This window comes from Triturus cristatus, chromosome 8 (genome assembly GCF_964204655.1).
Source record: "Triturus cristatus chromosome 8, aTriCri1.1, whole genome shotgun sequence".
In the NCBI taxonomy this organism is placed as follows: Eukaryota; Metazoa; Chordata; class Amphibia; order Caudata; family Salamandridae; genus Triturus; species Triturus cristatus.
Window position 1 is genome coordinate 1,224,053,515 of NC_140591.1, and position 17,634 is coordinate 1,224,071,148.

At 43.9% G+C, this 17,634-nt stretch overlaps 1 protein-coding gene across 2 annotated transcripts in view; it reads left to right on the forward strand.

Moving 5' to 3' along the window:
* The window catches only part of MYO16 (myosin XVI), a 2,357,781-nt gene that overhangs the window by 951,966 nt on the left and 1,388,181 nt on the right, over positions 1-17,634 (forward strand). For both annotated transcript variants that reach the window (XM_085622905.1, XM_085622906.1), the window contains exon 16: positions 1,489-1,636. In XM_085622905.1, coding sequence (XP_085479031.1) covers positions 1,489-1,636 — 148 coding nt within the window. The remainder of the gene's footprint in view (positions 1-1,488; positions 1,637-17,634) is intronic.

Sequence of the window (17,634 nt, forward strand, 5' to 3'; positions counted from 1 at the left end):
CATTGCTTGTAAGGACAGTCAAATTCTGATGATGTTCATCTCATGCTGAGGGCCAGAAGCTCCCCAGCAATGCCTTTATTTTATCTTATGTAATTATTGTGAGCAACAAAAAATGTTGACAAAAGATACTGTACATAGCAAAAGGAACACCACGGTTAAGGTAGGTTGCAGGTTTGGTGGCAAATATGTAAAACATGGTGGGATTAATACAAGACATATGACGAGTGAGAGAAAGTACCCCGAAATAATAAACATTTAGCATATAAGCATATTTACATGGGCTGGAAGTAGGGACAATTGGGAGGATGAGAGAGTCAGGAGTATAGATCGTCTGAATCTCCGAATCCCATAATATTATTAGGAGGAATAGGCTTCCGGGACAGGATGGAGGACTTGCACTGACTCATAATAAAAAACAATATTTTAGCCACCTTCAATTTGTGATTTGATGATCAGTCTAACAAGGATGCAAACTATACAGTTGCCAGGTCAAAGATGTAGAATACAAACACAAGTCTCTTTCCTCCAATGATACAACTGAGAGCTGCCATCGGTACTATCATCAGCCAAGTCTTGCATTTACCTGTCGACTGCCCAAATTAATGTTTGCTGACATTATTCATTGAAGAGCAGTGTCCTGTGTGTGCTCCATCAGAATTGCAAGTCTCTATCTACTGATAAACTGGCACCTATTATTCATAGAGAACTTCCCAAATGACCACATGAGGCAATACTCTTCAATCCACGTTTTCCAAAGAAATCAAAACATTGCACTGTGAGGTGAGGACAATGTGCCGAGTATGGTGGATAGATCCTAATAAATGCAATACACTCAATTATCAGTTTGGAGGACAATCAATAGAAAACATTTTGATGGCCAAAGGATTCAGAGAATTGGCAAATACACTAAGGCTCTGTTTTTCTTGTCCAAGGTTATTTCTACAACCAACCTACCATTTAACAGGTGGGGTTTTTTAAGGAAAAGTGTATTTTTTCTATAGTAAACATACTTCCTGCAGCTGATTTTCGTTGCTTCCGTATTGCCCTTTAAATCTTTATGATCCACGCTTATTGGACCATGTAATTGTGTTGGGCTATGTAACCACTAAATGTATTTAATTGTGATGCACAGTGTTTTACTTTTGTGGACAAAGATTGATTGGAAAGTGATATTCAGTTAAGTTTCCAAACTTGTGCTAGTAAATATATTTTTTAATTGATGTGTGTAAAGGATATAGTAGGTAGATAGTTAAAAAGAAATATGAAGACAAACAAGAAAAAACAACAAATGTCTTATTGCTTTCAGTTCTTCAGTGTTATTCAAGCAGACATGTGGTTGCTGTTAAACATTTGTGCAATGTGTGCCCGCCCACACACAAATTTTCTGCAGAGAAAAAGATTCATATTTTGCTACATAAGTTTAACTTGCTGTTTTGTCATACCCCTGAAACACCATATTTAATGTTCCACTCGTTTATATGTTTTTAGGCAGAGTGTACACCTATATGCTGGAGAAGTCCCGCCTTGTTACTCAGCTCATGAGTCAGAGCAATTTTCTGGTTTTTTACTTCATGATGTATGGACTGACAGCTGAAGAAAAATATGGGCTATACTTAAAAAATGCATCAATGCACAGGTAGGCGACCGAGTAATCTTTAAAGACTGAGTGGTGTCTCTCATAGCCCTTCTCCTTCAACACTCATCCTAGTCTCCATACATACAGTTATCCCTCCATTTCCCCACGCAAGTCCCCAAACCAGGGGTGAGGCACACATTTTCGCCTGGTTTGAATAGTGTGGAGACATTAATTGGCAGAATTGTACCGCCCACCTAATTACAATGTTGATTTCGTACACAGATGTATTAAACAATGCCTCACTGCCTAAATTGTTTATGCGTGTGATTTAAAGCATTTTGAATTCGTTTTCCATATGTGCTGCTATGCCTTGGTGGGTGGATGTTTATTTACAGTCACATCCATGATCATGCGTTTAGAATAACGGGTGACAGGACATGCTCTGCTACACTCACACCACAAGGTAAGCTACTATGGGACAGTTAATAGAGGCTTGTTGCATTTGAGTTGGAAGGCCTGAGCCAGACTTTGAGGGCAGTGTTTGTGTTCAGGGGCAGCATTGCCTATCAGGATGTAGGTGAGACTGTATGCTGCGGTCTTGGGTCTGATAGAAAGTGTCGAGTCTTGTTTGATGAACAAAAAGCAAGCGATTAGTCAAACACGCAAACCACAAGTAGAAGCAACTTTACAGGCATGTAGATGATGCAGGTAAAATGGCGATGAGTTACACTGGGATTCTCACTGTGTGGCTGCCTTCAGTTTCACCCCGTGTGATACCAACTTCAAATGGCGCATGATCGACACTGCCTTTTCTGGTCCAATGAGCAAACCTAAAACGCCCCGATAGTGTGTCCGGAAAGTCAAAGCTCTAAATACCACTCCACCATTCAGGCGACTAAGAGTTGGAAGGAATTACTGGAAATCACAAGTGAGGTGCAAAATTACAAACAATGGCTAATGTCATCAATCGAAATACATTTGTGTTTGTGCTGTTTAGAAAATTACAACTAGCGCATCACTCCATGCTCCAAAGTCTCCAAAACATCAATAACTTCTGCATTATCACACCTCATTCTATTCCAACCAGAAATGCTACGAAAGGTCCGCTGCAAGGCAGAAAGCCTGTATAATAACAGCCAAACAGCCATGGAGGCAAACGCTTTACTTAATTGTGGAGAGGGAGTGACTTTTTTGAATCCTCAGTGGTGCTACACCAGTGTCATACATTTTCTTTGTAAAGCACTCTCGCCTTTGAATGTTTACTGCAGTCCTGGCAGATTGGCACAGAGCAGTGAGGTGTAAAGCTTCAAGCAACAAGAATACGATGTAGCCATAAACTAATTGGTATATCTATGAAGGAGAGACATGTCTATCTATACTCTAAATAAGAGACATGCTCATCTTTCCTACCAAGGAGAGACATTCATATCTTTCCTATGAAGGAGAGACATACATATCTTTCCTATCAAAGAGAGACATGCATATCTTTCCTATGATGGAGAGACAAGCATATCTTTCCAAACAAGGAGAGACATGCGTATTTTTCCTATCAAAAAGAGACATGCATATCTTCTCAGAGCCATGCCCTGACCCCACAGAAAATATAAAAAGCCTTGCAAACACCACATTATTTATTAATGGCACTTTAGGAATTGGGCATTCAAGATCGATAATGTCATATCACAACTGGCCCATTACCCAGAGGTCGATGGATCGAAACCATCCTTTGCTACCAGAACCTGATCCAGCGCTCACCACACCTAATCAGGGATCAACACTCGATAATATCACAATACAATCGCCCATACACATTCACCCAAATCCCTGAAGTGCTGGGGGTCAATTTTGAATGATACCAAATCAATGTCGTTCACAGATTCATCTTTGACATCTCTAAATACATAGCTAAGGTTATACATCAACTTTCTTTTCTCTTTGTCGACAGACCAATTAGTTGAATAGTTGATGGTAATGATATTACTATCTAACTAACTATCCAGTCAGCTAAAATAATCACAGACTCTCGGTAAAGTTAATAAATTTGATCTCAAATGATCAAAAACAAATCCTCATTGCATACGGTCACTAATGCAAACACTGTAGTTCACAAGAGGGAGAGAAAAATCATCAGCAAATGCAAACAGTGTCAAATTCATCATTCAATTTTTCGAGGTGCACATGAAGGAGTGGATAGATTAGGAGACATCAGTTTCAACAAAAATAATGCGATGCAAATATATGTAGGATGGAGTGGATAGATGGAGAGACATAAGTTTCAGAGATGAAATACATTTGCAAAACTATTTATGCAAAGTATGAGTCAGAATAATAATACAAACCCAAAGGATCTGTGGAATGCCACCCCCCTGGCCAAGGTGATGGTGGGGGCCTCCTGAAATCAAGACAGGGAACAAAGACTTCAGGACCCAAGTGCAGGACAGGGACAGGAACAGCTAGGCCTCTCTGCAAACCGACAAACAGCGACGCATTCACCCTTCTTCTCTTTCTCCCCGCAAGTCTAAACCACACTCCTAAAGGCACCCCAGTTATATCCTAAAACCTACATGTCCATCCCACATCAGTTGAAACATTTCACAAGATACAACAGCTTATTGGTGAATTTAGGAGGTGGTCTGTCACACCACTGTGACTTCATTCATGATTTGATCATTTTTATTGTTCTTCATCCTTTCCCATTACCAAATAATTGACTCGTTCACATGATTTAATACATTATACATTTCAACAAGCAAAAGCGGTATTATTTATTGATTTTAAAAGCAAAATGCAAGATGCGGCCTAACCATACATTATTTCTCGTTTCTTTCAAAACGCAAATGTGAATACAACTTAGTTCTTTCATGCATTACTTTATATTTGTGCACACATGCACAAAGCAGTTTCCCTCATGTTCATGTGATGTGTATGTTAGTCTTTTACCATACACTGTTAGTATGTATTATGGAGGTGCCAATCCGAGCAGGTTTCTTTTTGCGAAATCCTGCTCCATCAGTTCCAAAGTAAAGAGTAGGCTTTAGTAAGAAAGCCCAAGCTTACCTCGGTAGCAATGGCTCAAGGAAAAGGCCCCTGGCAGGTGTTTATGGTAGAATCTCCATACAAGTTCTAATATAAAGGGAAAACGACCTAAACAACGCGGTCAAAACACCGCAATACATTTACATCGCTGCTTTTATAACGCATGTCGTTACAACGACTTGTGCTGGATGACGCTATAGACTAAGGAACAGTGTGATTTACTATTCCAACACCTTCCCTACTGTACGTAGGCTGGAGTTGGAATAGTAAATCATACTATTCCTAAGTCCAGCGCCCTCCAGCGCAAGTCGTTGTAACGACTTGCGTTGTAAAAACAGCGATGTAATGTACTGCGATCTAAAGGATCATGTTGTAACATCATACATCCAATATAAAGTCCACACAGATAAGTTTTCTAAAAGTGTAGATGTATTCACTCACAAAGCAATTTGTTTTGAAAGGTAGTATCTCAATTAATTTAAGCTATGAAACTAATTTCACCAATCTTAATTAGAGCCCGTGGTTTCTGGTGCCCGGCACCGGTACTTAATTGTCAACACCAGCTCTTGTGACAGTCTGGCACAAGGTGGCGTTGTCTAGCTAATGTAGAGACGACCACAACAATAGTCAATTATTAATTCAATATACATTAAAAATCCCTATAACGTGCCCCCTCCCCCCCCCCCAAGCCATTCTTATAGCTTTGAGGGTCTGGTATAGCCCGAATTGTCACACTTGTAGGAGGTGATGGTTAGCAGTTGTGTTGTTACTATCATTGGCAGCAATGCAGGGTCAATGTGGTGTGCAAGCTTAAGTGGCCTCCTGAGGAGAGCTCTGGCACTTTTTTACACATATTAAGCACTTGCACACCTTGTCAGCGGCTTCCTGAATCAATGGTCAGGGCTTCTTTGAACCCAGTTCGTTCTTGTCTGGAGAAAGATATTTTTCATACATCATTGTGTATTCAGTTTTCACAATCACGACACACTTTGCACTGCAACACCCAAGCACATATTCCAATTTTCTCTTCTATGTTCTGTGCATGCATGCTCACAATTTTTCTGCGATTGTTGGCATCTGAATTAAAGTCTGCCTTTCAGTATTATACCAACTTTCTTAATCTATGACTGGCACGTTAGTGTAACCTCCCTTACTGTAGAATGAGAACATGTAATACAGGGATGTGTATGAAAAGTTACCTCCCGATCTTGTTTAGCGTCAGTCTGTGACGTCAGCTAGAAGCAGCTTCCATCAGCAGACACAGATAGAGAAAACTCCGTGGTTACATAGGGGAAGACCACATCACATCTTGGGCCATATGTAGGTAAATTACATTTACCGATTCTTAAATACCGAATTTTACCGATTCGGTATTTATGAATCGGTAAATGTAATGTAGGTAAATTATTACCGATTCGGTAAATATCGGTATTTAAGAATCGGTATTTACCGATTCGGTAATGGCAACTGGCTTCCCATTCATTCCTCTGGGCCTGGAGGCCCATAGGAATGAATGGGAAGCCAGTTACCATTACTGATTCGGTAAATACCGAATCGGTAATGGGGGAGGCAGTATCATGGGTGGCAGGGTGTCACATTGACACCCTGTTGCACCCCTGATTCGTCCATGTGTGCACATGTGGCTCACATACATGCCCTAAGGGCATGTATGTCTGCCACATTGCACACTTCAAATTGCACAAAAATGCTTTTTTACAGGTATTCGTCATTTACCATCAACTTTTAGTTGGTGGTAAATAACGAATCCCCACACCAACGAGACACTCCCCCTACATATCATTTCAGGATTCGGTATTTACCGAATCGGTAATTTTACCGATTCGGTAAATTACCGAATCCTGAAATATGCCCCCTACATAGCAAAAGCCTAAATACCGGTCGGTAACGGGTTATTTACCGAAAATCGTCCGTTACCGACCGGTATTTGGCTTCCTACATATGGCCCCTTGTAAGTTAATAACAAAATTGGGAATTATAAAAAACAATATTTTCAGACCTGGATGTTAATCCCTTGATAATGTCTTTGAAAACTATTTTCTGGGATTTTTAATATTGCTTGAAATCATTGAGGGTCTTTTACAAACAATCATTGATCGATGGTTTAGTTTACCTTTTCCATAGAACCATACATGTCACATATCTCATATCCATTAGTAAACCTCAAGACCGTGCCTATAAATTGTCGATTGGTCATGTATAAACCATGAGGATCTTTTCACAATTCATCAATTAAATATAATTTTGTGATGCCAAAAATGCCATTGAAGAAACTTAGAAGACTATGGCGAGGGTGCTTTGTTTAAGAATAGAATTACTATTTTGGTATTTGGTCCTGTGATGTTGTCTGCATATTGTCTTTGAAAGTCTTTGGTTTTCACAGATAGTTATTTTTCCGACCAGCACGTGATCAATGGCTGACACGGCTTTGAAGAACATTTCGAATATGTCTTACCTTCATGTTAAATACCTTAACTCAATTAAAGCCATAAATTGGAAGTTAAACCAGAAAAAGAAGGCACAACAGCGGGAGATACTCGCCGAGCATGGCATTTGTATTTCCGAGGAAAAGGTCATACAAACTTTCCACATTAACCCCCTTTTGCCTCAACATCCTTCCTCGTGGCACTGCATTCCACATGCACTTTCGCACCCTGGTTAAAAACGGGCACTCAGATATCAGAATTCCTACAGGTTGTCATCAGATGACCTTTGAGCCACACTTTGTTATTATTTGTATTCGCCTCATGTTCCTTTCTATTGTGCAATTGAATACGTTTCTTGGAATATAATGTTCTTCATACACGTCATAGAGTAATGCACCCCAGTCTCTGTACAGTACATCTTAGATAAGTGAACCACTGTTACTGCAAGTGACCAAAAGTGCCTTGATTCTTTTGGGGCACAAGGTTGTAGGCGGAATGCCGATAAAAAGTCTGTTCACTCCGAGGTGACGGTGCAATATCATCATTATAGCATGTCGTCCTGCGTTATTCTTTAAATGAATAGATATAAAAAGGAAGAGATAGCAAAAATGCGTCTTCAAAAATGTATTCATCTGTTGTGAAAAACCGCTCACACATTTAGCATACAACAAACGATATTTGTGAAGAACTTTTAATCTTGTAAAAATGGTTTTAAAACTTAGGGGCTTATTTACAAGCCTCTTGCGCTGGCGGTGCGTCATTTTTAAAATGGGGAAAAGTGACGTACTGATGGCGCAAGGGGCTTGTAAATAAGCCCCTTGCAATTTATTTCTTAGCAATAAAATAAAAAAAAATTCTAAAAATTTCACAACAAATCTATTGTTAGAATTGCATGTTTGGGTGTTGTTTCTGTTGTGTTAGCTCTGAGATTAAAAAGCGAAATTAGATGTATGGCCAGTGTGGCAATTCCCATTCCTAGTTTTCCGTTATTGAACAAGGAAGGCGGTCTAAGAGACCCTGTCGTCGTGATAACTATCGTATCAACCAGGCATTACATATTTTTCACAAGCAGATCTATATAATACGCTTTGTAAACCTGTGCAAAACCTTTGATATTCCTGCATAACTATGCATAATTCTTGAATTTCTAGTTAAACAAAATGTGATTTTTTTTTACCATTTTGCACTATGTGAGATGTTATGGGTGGTATAAGCCTCAGGGAAGCAAGACTTTAATTCCGTTTTTTTCAGATCCTCCACCGCTGGTCTTAGTGGCAGTATAAGGTTCATAGTGTGACACTAGCTCCCAACGCCCAGTGCTTGACATGTGACCACGCCAAAGGGGACATGGTGCACATCTTGTGGGCCAGACCAGCCATATATCTTTATTGGGACTCCTCATTATAGAAACATTATAGGCATAACTTACCATAAGAAGAGATGGCTGGAACTCATCATGACCATCTTATGCATGCTGAGACATGGGAACAGACGTGAACCATCTACGACAGAAAAATGGTCGATTTCTGGTGCAGAAACAGCACCACATGAGCGAGTAATCTACAGGCTCAATGATCAGTTACAGAAATGTAAAGACATTTTGCGGTGCACCTATGTTGAAATAGCTGCATACCTGAAACACTTGCAACTGACACTGGGATGCTTTTATGTTGACCCTCTAGCTTCATGTTATATACATATGGTAATCCTATTTTTCTGGTATCTTGATGGTAGGAAAACATGACCAAGGTTTACATTTGGTTTCTAGGCACGAGTGTGCAACGCTCCAATAATCTGTTTTGTATTATATTAAAAGCCCATAAAAAAATTAATTCTAAAAAAAGAGATTTCATGTCATTTTTTTGTTCTTGAGAGACTGCTTTGCGTAGGAAATATTTCTCCGAAAGAAGTTTACTCCTTGAGCAAGACATTTTGGCCAAGATTGACAAAGATTTTGCTATGTTGCAAAGTCATGCAAAGTAACACAAAATTATACAAAGCAAAGCAAGAGTATATATTTCTAGCATAAAATATATTTTTGGCTGGAAAAGTGCCCTTTTCTTAATATAAATAGCACTTTGATCTGCTTTGTATGACTTTGCATCAAGGGGAATATCTTGGATAGATCTGCTCAAATACCAATAGATTTTGATGCAAAAACTAATCTATGAAGGTAACCAGAATTTGCATTTTGGCACAGAATGCCTACTTGAAGCAGGCGCTAACAATGAGAAACAGTTTAATGTATCCAAATGTTCCAGAGCACACAAACAATGTGTGGAATGTTCCAGGGTTTGTCTAGGGATTAGATTTTGTACTGGAAGGGAATACCTTCAGTACAAATCATGTGCTAGACAGCAGACATGCACCTCTGCACAATGGTGCAAAAGTTTTGTGTGGTGCTACGCTGCCTTTATAGTGCGCCAGTGCAGAGGACGCCAGCAGCAGAAGGTCATTTTTTAATATATATGGCTATGTACTCCTTTCTCCTACTTTGCAATGTAGTGCAGCAACTTTGGTTGCTTGTTGTGCTACAAAATGACTAAATTTGCTCATTTGTCTTTGAACTCTTCTCCTGACGCTATCTAGAGTGAACATTTTATTAAACGTATACCCTTGTGTAGAAAAGATATTCAAGATATAGCTGAATATGAGCTCTTAGGGCCAGATGTATCAATATAGGGAATAACGATTATCTAATTGTGATGCTCTGTGAATCACTATTAGGAAATTGCTATTCCTAATGTATGAAACTCAGAGAGTTTAATTTAGCACTTCCTAGTGGGTCACAAATAGACCTACCTCATGAATATTATTGAGGTAGGTCAAAATTTGTGACCCATTAGGAATCCCTAAAATCACAGGGATGACAGCCTGCTGGGGTCTGCAGACCACCATGTCTGTGATTGCATTTAAATAAAGCAATTTTTTTTTAATGCAGCCTGTGTTCCTAAAGGAAAAGATGATGCGTTTAAAAATGAAAATTTTGTTTTTCATTTTTTAAGAGTAGGTATTAGTCCGTGGGACCACTGCCTGCTCTTAAAAAAGGTTTCCGAACATTCACAAAGGGTTGCCGTTTGCGAATGGGTTACCACTTACTTGAAGTAAGTAATAAAATACGAATGTTTAGCGACCGCATTTCGGTTGCTAAACATTCTTACATACCACTGTGATTCGGTTATAGGAAACGGACGCCCTAAACACGCCCCTTCCTAATTCCGAATTGGTATGTATTTGCAATTCCAATCCGCGAATCATTAACATGTTAATGAATCGCAATTTGGGAATGATATATACAAAAATAAATTTTTCCTGTCGCAAACGGCCTGATCTGCGAATCAGGCCAGGTGCTACTGAAAACTGCTTGCTTGACACATCTGGCCCTTAGTCTTTCATCTAACGTTTGATTAGTGAGCAATGGATGAAGCAAGCAGTGTGCTGGCGACACTCTGAAGCCAAATGTGTTGTCCATAATTGCCTATAACGAATTATTGCAGGCGACATGTCAACTGTCAGAACACATTTTTAATGACAAGTCATGCCTTTTCTGGCATTTTGAAGTAGCTCATGAATTTACATTTGCATGACATTATAAGTCAACACACAGCTCTTTTTTTACCATATGATGCATTAGTCCTCAGAGCACGCTAGAAGTGACATTACCCTTAAAATGGACTTATAATACTATTTCTAGTGCTTTACATTTTTTGTGTAGTGGGATCAATATACAACATGCTATGTTGTGGTATTTGCTGTGTGTAGAATTAAACTTTAAATAGGAAGGAGAGGTGACATATGATCTGGGAGTAATTGTTATTTGAAACCTGCACATACACAGACCAAGCGCAGCGCGCAGAATGTGTCCGGTCCGATGATGTTTCCACAAGCAAACACAAAGAGATCCTGACCTACTTTATGTGTCCTCTGTTCAGTCAACTGAGTGCTGGGCCTAAACCCCAAATGGCCTTTTATATGCAAGGGCAGAGAGCGCTACCCCCTACCCAAGGATGTACCCATGAAGCCCAACAGTAGCATTTTCATTTGGGTCAGTATTCAGACACCCTGAAGGTTTCCTTCTCACCCCATGACTTTATTTGAATTGCTGGCTTATCTATTCCCCTCACTTAAATCCAGAAACACTTACTCCCATGCCACACTCATAATCTACACACTTTCAACCAGACAGAACAGTAAATTCATGTAAAGTGCACGATTTATATCTTTTGCTCTTCAGGAAATTGGAGCATTCCTTGAAGGGTGTGGGAACCCACTTCAAATGTAATCACAGTCCTTCTCATTGTGAACCACCAAAGTCACTATGGAAACCCATGCTTAACTCTCTGGTTGCTTGGCACAATGCGGTCAGGCTTAACGTAGAGGCAATGTGTAATGTATTTATGCAGTGCTGAAACCAAAATAAAGTGATAACAACACAAAAATATCCCAATCTAATTTAGACAAATACACACTACATTAATTAATAGATTGATATAAAATCAGCAAAAATCCAATAAGTGGTACTGGAAATATTAATTTTTTAAGTTTGAAATAAAAATAGTGCTAAAAAGAGGTGGTTGGTCAAGTGGCCAAGATGGCGGTCACAGTTTAGCATTTCTCTCGACCTTCTTCTGCATCCGTCGATATCCTCTGCATCTAATCCTGCCTGCCCTCCAACCAATGCATTGCTTTAAAGAGCGTGGGGGACCAGGGGCTAAAAATTGAACTGTCCAGAGGTGCCTGGGTGCGACGAGGAACACCCAGAGCACTGGAGCAGCCTGCTGATGATTGCTGCCAGGGCGTGGCAGAGTGTGTGCAGTGCCTCTCGGGCATCTGCCTAGGTGCTGCAGACTGGAGCGAGAGCGCAGCCCTTGGCATAGCCAGTGGGGGTGATCGTGCCCTCAGTGGATCTGGCCAGCACCACAGGAACAGTGAATTTTGGGTGGTGGCTTGGTTCTGTGCAGTGCCAGAGGCCGCCTGCCTCGCGGGCCCTATGGGCCTTGGACCTGAGCCCCTCCCTTTTGTGGTGAGCTTGGCCTGGTGATGGTGGTAGCCTCTCAGGAGTCAGGGGAGCTAGCAGTGGAGCCCCGCATAGCTGGAGGAGTCAAGGCCAATGCCATTAGATGCCTTGGGGCCCGACGAGGACACAAGCAGGTTACCCCCCCTTTTTCATCCAGGTGGAGTGACTGTTGTTTTTTAGAGAGCTCTCCCAACAGATGGTGGTGTGGCTAAAGGGTCACGCCCCCAATTATGGAATCCCAGCGGGAGACTGGCTTGGGGCTGGAATACCCTCATGCTGTGGAGCCCGGTGTCTTTGGACCTGACTGCTCGGCTGCTCCTGGGTGCGAGCGGGCCAGGACTCAACTGGTGTTTTTTGGAGTGACCTGCTGTGGCAACTGTGAAGTGTCATTCCTCCCCCACTGAGAATCGGACCCAGGGCTGTGGGTGAGGCACGTGAAAGGTAAACCCTGAAACTAGGGTCCGGACTGCTCGTACTGCATCCTTGCTTGCTCACTTTGCCACTGGATTCAAGCTAGCGTGGCAGATGAGGCATGTTACCTCAAAACCGGTCACAGGATTCTTGTTTCCAGTTCAGGGAAGATATGGCTTGGCAGTTCGGGCTGGACTGATCCCATGAGGCACAGGGTCAAGACTGATTTGCATGTAGCTGTGTCTGAACTGGGGTGGTGAAGTGAGCTAAAGAACGATGATGGATTCAACCCAGATCTGTGACTGGGGTGAGTGTCTGAGAAGTTTCAGCACTCCGTCCATCATCTCCTTGTGTTTGCTGTGCATCCCCTGGGCAAGCAGCCTAGGACCTTGGGTGTGCTGTGGGGAGGGGGCCCTTTTGATGAGATTGCTTAGAGGGGCTAGAGTGTGTCCAGTGCCGGCAAAGGCTGGGTGACCCATAGTTGGCTATAAGTGCTGCTCCTTGACCAAGTGGATTAGGTCTCCTTGTGCCTTTCATTGCCTGAGATTGGTGCAGAGTGGCTCGCTCCAATCATGGGGAGTGATAAGCCATCGCTGTCTGCACAGCCATAAACCAATATGGATAGATTCACCTCCTGGGAGGCTCAGTCACTGCCCTGGCTCTCCACCATATGTCAGGGCCTTCGGCACGTGGCTCACTGGGTCATGGAGGTTGAGACCTGCGTCTCTTCGGTAGATGATGATGTGGCCATGCTTAAGGAACAGGTCTCTCCCCTACTGCGGTCCTGAAGGCACGCATGGAGGATGCCAAAACAGGTCATACAGAAACATCTCCACTTTGTGGGGTTTGCAGAGGGTGCAGAGGCATCCGACACTGAGATGTTTCTGGAGACTTGGCTGAGAGCTTGGATACCAGAAGAGATGCTTTTCTCCCTGGTTAACTGAGGAGAAGGGCCATTAGTTGCTGGCCCAGAATCCCCCTCAGGGGGCTCCAGCACATTGGCTGATTGCCCACCTGTGTAAATAACAGGCTAGAGATGCCATCTTCTGCAGAGCCTATCCTGCGTTTTCATTATGCCTGAATCATGAGTTTTCCGGACTACCCGAGGGCAGGTCAGCAGAGGCGCTGACCTGCCCTCTGATGAAGTTAAGCAGAAGCTCTGAGCCCTCAACCTCCCCTATATGTTGCTGTTCCCTGCCAAGCTGAAAGTGATCATTAAATTCTCAGCTCACTTTTTTAAAATACCCGAGCAGGCATGGGAGCGGGCCACAGAGAGAGTGGACCTTCCTCAACAGGAGTGATCCATCAGGGCCTGAGGCCGCAGTGGAGGAGACGCACAAAGTCTCGAAGGACCCTCGCTGCTGCCCGGTGGTGTGGTACTTCTTCGGAATCCGAGGTTGAGCAAGGGGCTGCAGGATGGGACCAGGGGCTGCCAGGAACCTATGTGCGCTGGAGATAACAGCGCCGTGGCAGGACCCCCTGCTTGCCCCACTGTGATGATTCCTCCATATGCTGTTTTATAGGGGGGTGGAGATTTTGTTTGGGGGAAACCTAGGCAATCTATTACTGTGGTTTACTGTTTTGATTAGAGGCCAACTTGTGATCCTGGACTGGAGGAGGTCCCCTGGCATTGACTGCTAATTTTTCCTTTTTCCCCCTTTGCTTGTTGCTTGTGTCCCTTGAGATGTTGAAGGGGGAACGTGTGTTGCATGCATGAGACAGGTGACAGAGCTTGCCCCAGTTGGGTAAGTGAGTTGTTCAGAACCAATGCAAGGGAAATTTAAGGGTGGGGGTAGTTGGGGTTTTCTGCTCAGGTTGACATAGTTAGGTTAAGTGAGACACACAATTGCATGGTGCCGCCTTGGTGGGTACCGGGAAGGAGACCTCGAGTGGGCCGCCCACCACCCATAGAACGAGAGGATGACATTTGCCTGTTGAATGGCCACATACTGGCAGTCCTCTTGTGGAACATCAATGGGCTCGCCTGTAAAATCAGACGGGAGTAGTTATGCAGCACATCAGCAGACACTCTCCTGACCTCATGCTTCTCCATGAAATGTACTTATTGGGGAACACATGCCGTAGTCTTCTGAGGGGTACATTTACAGTGTTGGCACAAGCGGTTCCGGTGGAGTGGCGATTCAGGTTAAGAAGACCTAGAGCAGTCTTCCAGGAGGGAAGTAGCACTCAGGTCACACTTGTAGAAGATGGGATTGCCTGATTGGGTCTGGATGACCACACGGTCCATGGCTGCCCGCAAAGTGAGCCAACGGCACCTTGAGCCTGGGACAATGGCCCAGACTATTACAAAGGAGAGGAGCAAGGGGCGTGGGAATCCAGCCCCTGAAGTTCCCACACTGGAGGTTGACAATGTCCCTGAAGATGAGTTCCTAGAACCCACCAGGCAAGACATTGCCGCCCTCGGTGTCCTACCTAAGCTTGCTGAGAGGCAAGTTGAGGGTGGGCCCACTGGAGTGGAATTCTGCAGAGTTGAGAAAAAGTGTCCCACTCTTGATGGCTTGAAGCAGCAGGCCTCAGCCCTCAGCCCATGCAGCAGGTGAAGCCTTTGGGGATCACCTACTGGGAGAATGATCTCCTTTATTTCAAGACTAAGGCTCCTGGTGCTTGGGCAGCCAGTGTGGTGGTGGTCCCCCAGTTTTACAGGACCTTCCTGCTAGGTTTGGCTCATGACATACTACTGGCAGGACATTTAGGGCAAGACAAGACCTTCGCCAGGCTTGTCTCCCACTTTTAATGGCCCAGTATGAATACACCCTTAGATGCATTCTGCTGGTCCAGTCCCACCTGCCAGGCCAGTTGGAAATCAGGGAAAATCAAAAAGCTCCCTTGGTACCATTGCCAGTCGTTGACACCCCCTTTGGACAGGTGGGCATCAACATCATTGGACCCTTGGACCCCAAGACAGCATTAGGCAGCAGGTTTGTCCTGTTCGTGGTGGACCATGTCACCCGCTACCCAGAGGCCATCCCTCTGAGGTCAGTGACTGCACCTGTGATGGCTTGTGCCCTGATGGGGATATTTACTCGTGTGGGGTTCCCCAAGGAGGTAGTGTCTAACGGAGGCACTAATTTCATGTCTGTGTACATGAAGTCCATGTGGTATGAGTGTGGTGTAGTTTACAAGTTCACCACACCCTATCACTCCCAAACCAATGGCATTGTGAAGAGATTCATCAAGACCTTGAAAGGCATGATTATGGGCCTGCCCGAGTCCACTGTAAGTGGGATGCACTCTTGCCATGCCTTCTCTTTGCCTACAGTTAGTTGCCACAGAAAGGAGCAGGACTCAGCCCCTTGGACCTCCTCTATGGCCACCCTGTTAGAGGATCTCTGAGCTATGTCAAAGAGGAATGTGTGTGGTCAGCTACATGCAGGCACTTCGCAACCAAATGCATTGCTTCTGGAAGAAGTCAAAGAGCAATTTAGAGGCCATTCAGAAGGTAATGAAGCTCTGGTATGAACAGAAGACCACTCTGGTGGAGTTTCAGCCGAGCCAGAAAGTGTGGGTCATAGAGCTAGCAGAGCCTGGGGCTCTCCAGGACCGCAGGAACTACCCATGCGAAATCAAGGAGCGTAAAGGCGAGGCCATCTATTTGGTGGACCTCCAGGCCATAAGGGTGCTCCTTGTGAACGGACTCAAGCCTCACTTCGAGAGGTCCAAACTGAGCATGCTCCTCATGACAGATGAGGTGGTGGAAGAGGAGAGTGAACTTCTCCCTGAACTCCTCTCTGAACAGGAACAGGATGAGTTAATGAATTGTGTCCAACTCTCTTCCACCCTAACCCCAAAACAGCAGAGTGACTGTTATCAGTTGCTGGGACAGTGTGCCTCACTGTTCTCACTCACTCTTGGACTTACACATCTCTGCATCCATGATGCTGACACTGGAGAAAGTCCACCGATGAAGAACAAAATTTGCAGGTTGTAAGCATTGAGGAGGAAGTCTCCAAGATGTTGAAATGGAAGGTGATTGAGCCCTCTAATAGTCCCATGTCCAGCCCTGTAGTGCTGGTATCAAAGACTTCCCCACAGGATGCCATAACAGAACTACGGTTCTGCATGGACTACCGAGGACTCCGTTTCGTCACCAGGACTGACGCACACCCCATCCCCCGAACTTATTTGACAGGCTGGGCACTGCCAGATTCCTCAGTACCTTTGATTTGACATCAGGGTACTTTCCGATCGCTCTGACTGAAGGGTGGGGCAAAGAGAGGTCAGTATTTTCAGCCCCAAAGGGCCACTTTAAATTTTGGGTGATGACCTTTGGCTCGAAAAATGCCCCTGTTACCTTCCGAAGGTTGCTTAACATGGTCCTGGCTGGTAAAGAGTCCTTTTGTGCCACCTAAGTACTTAGACAACATAGCTGCCTAAGCAGTCCACAGTTCCAACTGGGAGGAACACCTGCATCACCTCCACTTGGTGCTTAAGGCCCTGCAACAGGCAGGCCTGACCATCAAGACCAGTAAGTGCCAGATTGGGCAGGGTTCTGTGGTATTCTGTGGTGAGTGGGGACAAAGTGCAGCCCCTTCAGGCCAAGATTAAAAGTCATATGGCCTGGCAACCAACTAAAACTCAGACAGAAGTGAGAGGCTTCCTAGGCCTCACAGGCAACTACAGAAGATTTGTTAGGGGTTATGGCACCATTGTTACCCCCTTAACTGAGCTGACTTCTAAGAAGCAGCCTAGATTGTCGATCAGGACAGAGGCTTGTCAGAAAGCCTTTGACACCCTCAAAGAAGCCAATGTATAGCACCTGTACTCAAGTCACCTGATTTCTCCAAGCAATTCATCATGTAGACGGATGCTTCAGAACAGGGATAAGGGTCAGTCGTAGCACAACTAAATGAAGAGGGCCTAGACTGACCAGTAGCCTTCATTAGTAGTAGGTTACTTCCATGGGAACAGAGGTGGAGTGCCATTGAAAGATAAACATTTGCTTTGTCTTGGCACTTAAGAAGTTGAGACCATACCTGTTTGGGGCTCACTTCCTGGTTCAGACAAGCCACAGGCACCTCAGATGGATCATGCAGATGGGGGTGAAAATCCCCAACGGTTGAGGTGGTCCATCTCCCTAAAGGGAATGGACATTGTGGTGGAACATGGTCCGGGTGAGATCACGCCAATGC